This window comes from Lipotes vexillifer, unplaced genomic scaffold (assembly GCF_000442215.2).
Source record: "Lipotes vexillifer unplaced genomic scaffold, Lipotes_vexillifer_v1.1 scaffold444, whole genome shotgun sequence".
Lineage (NCBI taxonomy): Eukaryota > Metazoa > Chordata > Mammalia > Artiodactyla > Lipotidae > Lipotes > Lipotes vexillifer.
This window is the reverse complement of record NW_006793488.1, coordinates 4,945,455-4,949,996: the sequence shown is the minus strand read 5'-3', so window position 1 is coordinate 4,949,996 and position 4,542 is coordinate 4,945,455. Positions and strand designations below refer to the sequence as shown.

Sequence of the window (4,542 nt, the reverse complement as noted above, 5' to 3'; positions counted from 1 at the left end):
CCGTCAGCAGGAACAGCAGTACAGCGTTTGAACAGCCAGGTACATGGTTTGTCTCTTTTAGGGAGAACGTCTGCGTGGAGCTCATTCTCCACGAGTTTTAGCTCTGGCTTGTCCAGTGGTTCTCTTTTCACACTCTTCCATCTCTTGGTTCCAAATCACTGCTGTTGGTTGATTGCCTCCTAGTCTCCCGACGGCAACCTCTTTCAGGGCATAAGTTCTTCTCTTTGACGCCATGGGGTATATTTGGTTAGACTCTGGTCAAAGGATAGCTTACCTTAACCTTGCTAACTTGTTACGTCCAGGCCAGATGTTTGCTTAGGCCAGAAAGCTACACTAAAATTACTAACACTCTTGCAACAAATGTGTTGAGTCCCTGCACTGTGTCAGATTGTGTTCTAGGCTCTGGAGCACAGCCTCTGCGTGTGCAAGGGAGCGATGGCCGGGGCAGGGCAGGGCGCGGCGGCCTCTCTGAGGAGGTGACGTTTGAGCTGAGGCTGGGTGATGAGAGCAAGCCAGGCGTACGGAGCTCCGGGGAGGCGCCGGCACAGGAGGATCGGCAAGTGTGGAGGCCTTGAGGTGCTCGAGGACTGTGGGCAGGGGCCGTGCGGCTAGGAGCTAGGACAGCAGACGGAGGGCTGCTTCAAGGCGAGGTAGGTTGGGGGCAGGTTACATCTGGCCTTGTCAGGAATTTGGCCGTTGTTCTAAGCGTAATGAAAAGCCCCTGGAGGATTTTAATGGGGGAGTGACAGGATCTCCCTTTTTAAATAGGTTATTCTGGCTGCTACATGGAAAATGGTCTCAGAGTGAGTTGGGGGCAAGAATGGAAGCAGAGGGTCCGTTTAGGAGATGACTGCAGGGCTACAGTCAGCAGGCGCCAGTGGCGTGGATTCAGGTGGTGGACGTGGGGAGTGGACCCTCATCCTGTTTCGGAGCCAGTTAGTCCACACCTCCTGAAGGCTAACCCTGCTTGCCAGCCTGCTTTCCTTCTCTTCAACACGTAGGTTGGGTGGTTTCTGCCAGCCAGCCCAGCCTAGGGCGTTAGCAAGCGTCCAGGGTGAGCAGATAGAGCCTCCCGTAGCCTGATTGCTGACTTCTGCCATTTAGTTTGTCAGATAGTCCTGCAGAGGTGCCGTGGGGATGGGGACGGCCTGGATAGAGCTGGCTAAAGCAGAATACAGCCTGTCCTTCCCCACCTCTGTATCATTACTACACAGAGTTGATACTAGAGCCCCTGACTGCAAAACTACAGCCTGACCATAGAGGTTTTTAATCTTTTTACAAAATTAAGTAACTTTATTTTGAAAAAGGCACACAAAAACTTACATGCACTTCTAGGTATTCCCAGATCCCCTGTGGCCTGTCACGGGTTCCCCTTTGAGAACCAGCATGTAAAGCTGTGGGGTACCTGGGGGGTGACTTGATCTGTAATAGACCCCATCAGGAAAGGTCAGTCTCCTTCACTTTCACCAGATTCACTTAACCTGATAATCTGTACTTGTCATGACGTTAACTGAATGGTGTTTTTGTTAGAAGGATAGAGAAGTCAATGAGGATAGTAGAGCAAAGACTTGGCAAAGGTTGTAGAACATTCCCAGTGTTCTTAGTAGTTCATCTCTTCTTACTGTTCAGTTCATGAACATCTGTCCCTCCCTGCTCTGTTTGTGTGTTGTAACAGTGCTGTACCTTTACACAGTTCTGATAAAGCAACAGAAAATTGTAGGCTTTCATGTATAATATCTCATGTAAATCCAAGCCAAAGGCCTTATATTATATTCTAGAATTTTAAGTTTCTTAATAATAGTGGGAAAGAATGGAAAAAACTTCTTCTGTAGAATTTTCCACAAAGTTCATTTTCTTATGATGTTGTAAAAAGAATACTAGACAAGGAATTAGAAGACCTGAATCCAGTCATTGTTCTACCACTATCTAGCCATGCGATTGTGAGCAAACAATCCATTCATCACATAGTGGTTGAGCACTTTCTCCGTGCCAGTCACTGGGCAAGGAACTGTAGATGCGGAGATGAGCAAAGAAGGAGGCGTAGACTTTGTGGAGCTCTTTGTTTCTTGAGCGTAATGGGGAAAACAGACGTTAATCAGTCATAATCACACAAATGTCTGGTTACCACATCGCATCAATAAAATGGAGAAAGTGATTTAAGAACGTTTCTGAGCCCTGGTTTTCACATCTGTAAAATGGTAATAAATACATAATTCATAAAATTACTGAGATGATCAAGTATTTATATATAGGCCAAGGTAAAGTTTTCACATGTTAGTGTAGTTTCCTCACATTTGTTTACATTTTACTTCTACATTTTATTTGTAGAACATATGATTAGATACATTCCTTACATAAAATATTTTGGTGCTCAAAATGATAGCTAAATTCTGTTTTTGATGGATGTGGAGGTTAGAAGTAAATTATATTAACTAAGGATTGTAACCACTGATATATCAGTTCAACAGCAAGAATTAGATCCTTTGATATCATGTGTTTGGGGACAGGATCGAGTCAAATTCATTCTGGGAAGAACTCAATCTTGAATAGACACCAATCAGAAACATGAATGGGAAATTCAGTTTTTGTCCAAATTCTCACACTGACTTTTTTTCTCCCCTTGTTTCTTTGACAGCTTATTCTCTCCAGTTGGGAAGGAGGCTACAACTTACAGTGTCAGGATCTTACCAGTGCAGGGGAAGCCGATATCCGGGTGAGTCAACCATGTGTAACCGTTTCTCCTTCCAGATATGATGATGGAAGCTGGGGTTTATTAAGAAACGGTCTCCTGTCCTAATAGAAATGCTTACTTGGGGGACAGACCAAATGAACCATGGTGCATCCATGCAATGGGTCCCTTTGCAAAGTGGAATGAGGATGACCACTGTCCTGTTACAAAATAATCTCCAGGATGTAGCTCAGTGGAAAGGAGCAACCCGCAGACCGTGCTTACAGTACAGTGCCTTGTGTGCAAGAAATGATAGGAATATGTGTATATTTGCTTATGTTTTTAAAAAGAATCAATGGCAGAATAAACCAAAAGCTAACAAAATGGTTTCCTTTTGCGGGAGGGAACAGGTCAGAGGGGATAGGGATGGAAGCTAGACTTCTCTGAATGTACCTTGTCTTATATTTCAGAACCAGTTGGTGTTTTTACATAATTATAAAACAAATTTTAAAAGATTACAAGGCAGCCTCCCCCCAGATATCTCGGAAATAAACTAAATTAATATACCCATATATTAAGTTGTTGACATAACCACCCAAAGAAGAATTATTTCAAGAGCCTTTAAAACAGTGTTTTGACTGCATATCCCAAGTGAGACACATCTTAACAGCATTCAGTAACTTGGGGGGCTGCTATTACTAATAAAAATATTGGTATTGCTTGTTGTGAGACTATTATAGGTACACTTAGGGTAAGCTATATGATAATGCTATTACAACTAGTATTTGAAACATAGAAGAAAAGAAACTAAAACTCACTAATTACAGTTTCAAATTGGAAATAGAATTAACTTTATTCTTTCTAAAAACAAATGTGTTTTTTAGCTCTGTGTACAGGAAGGGCCTAGTTAGTCTCTCACAACCCAGCAATGATACCAAAATTGTGCTAAGTGTAATCCACCAAAAGGGTTTAGGATTCTTAGAGAGTTGGCCAATTCCTGATTGGGGTGGGAAATGTATATGAGAAGAATCCAGGACATCTTGTGACAGAGCAAGGAAGCTACCCAAGACCACTAAGGTCATGACAAGGAGATGTAGGAGCCACCTTGAAGGGACTCCCACGGCTAAAGGGGGGACAGTTTGAGTGTCAAAAGGAATACTGACATACTAAATTTATGAAAAACCGAGTTTAAAATTATACTAAAAAAAACTCCCTCATTGTTGCCTTTTGAAGGTTGCTAGAACACCAAGAAGTTCTAGACGAAAAAATGAAAGGACAATAATCAAACATTTATCTTGCCTTTCATATGTAAGTTTCCAAATTGCTAAAGAGGAAGAGCTCTTCTCTATAAGAGAAAAATGCATAAGTGTGAAGAGAATTTGAAAATCACCATTTTGCAACTTCTAGTGAAGTAATGGATCTAGACAGTGGTCATCTGTAAATGATGAAAGTAATGGGCCGAAGTTGAATGGAAACTTCATAATGATTAGATTAGGCTGTTAACACCCAAACTCACTGCTGATTTTAATATCAGAAGTTAGGTACCTCTTGATGTGATTCCATAGGAAGTACCCAGAACCACGTCTGATGTACAGTTGACCACTGAACTACGTGGGTTTGAATCACGCTGGTCCACGTATACGCAGGCTTTTTTCAGTACTAAATACTACAGTACTGTACAGCCCGCAGACACGGAGGAACCACACTACAGACGGCTGGCTGTAAGTTGTACACAGATTTTCGATGTGCAGAGGGTCAGCGCCCTAACCCCTGTGTTGTTCAAGGGTCAACTGTATTCTTGCCCACCTTAAACCCCTGAATCCAGTTAAGCCTCTAACCCTTATTGCTGTTTACAGAAAATGGCGGGGGGGTGG

General features: G+C 42.9%; 1 protein-coding gene across 1 annotated transcript in view; it reads left to right on the top strand.

Annotated features, from left to right (window-relative positions):
* ELOVL2 (ELOVL fatty acid elongase 2) overlaps positions 1–4,542 on the top strand; it is a 67,411-nt gene that overhangs the window by 53,362 nt on the left and 9,507 nt on the right. The window contains 1 exon segment of the mRNA XM_007466404.1: positions 2,636–2,713. Coding sequence (XP_007466466.1) covers positions 2,636–2,713 — 78 coding nt within the window.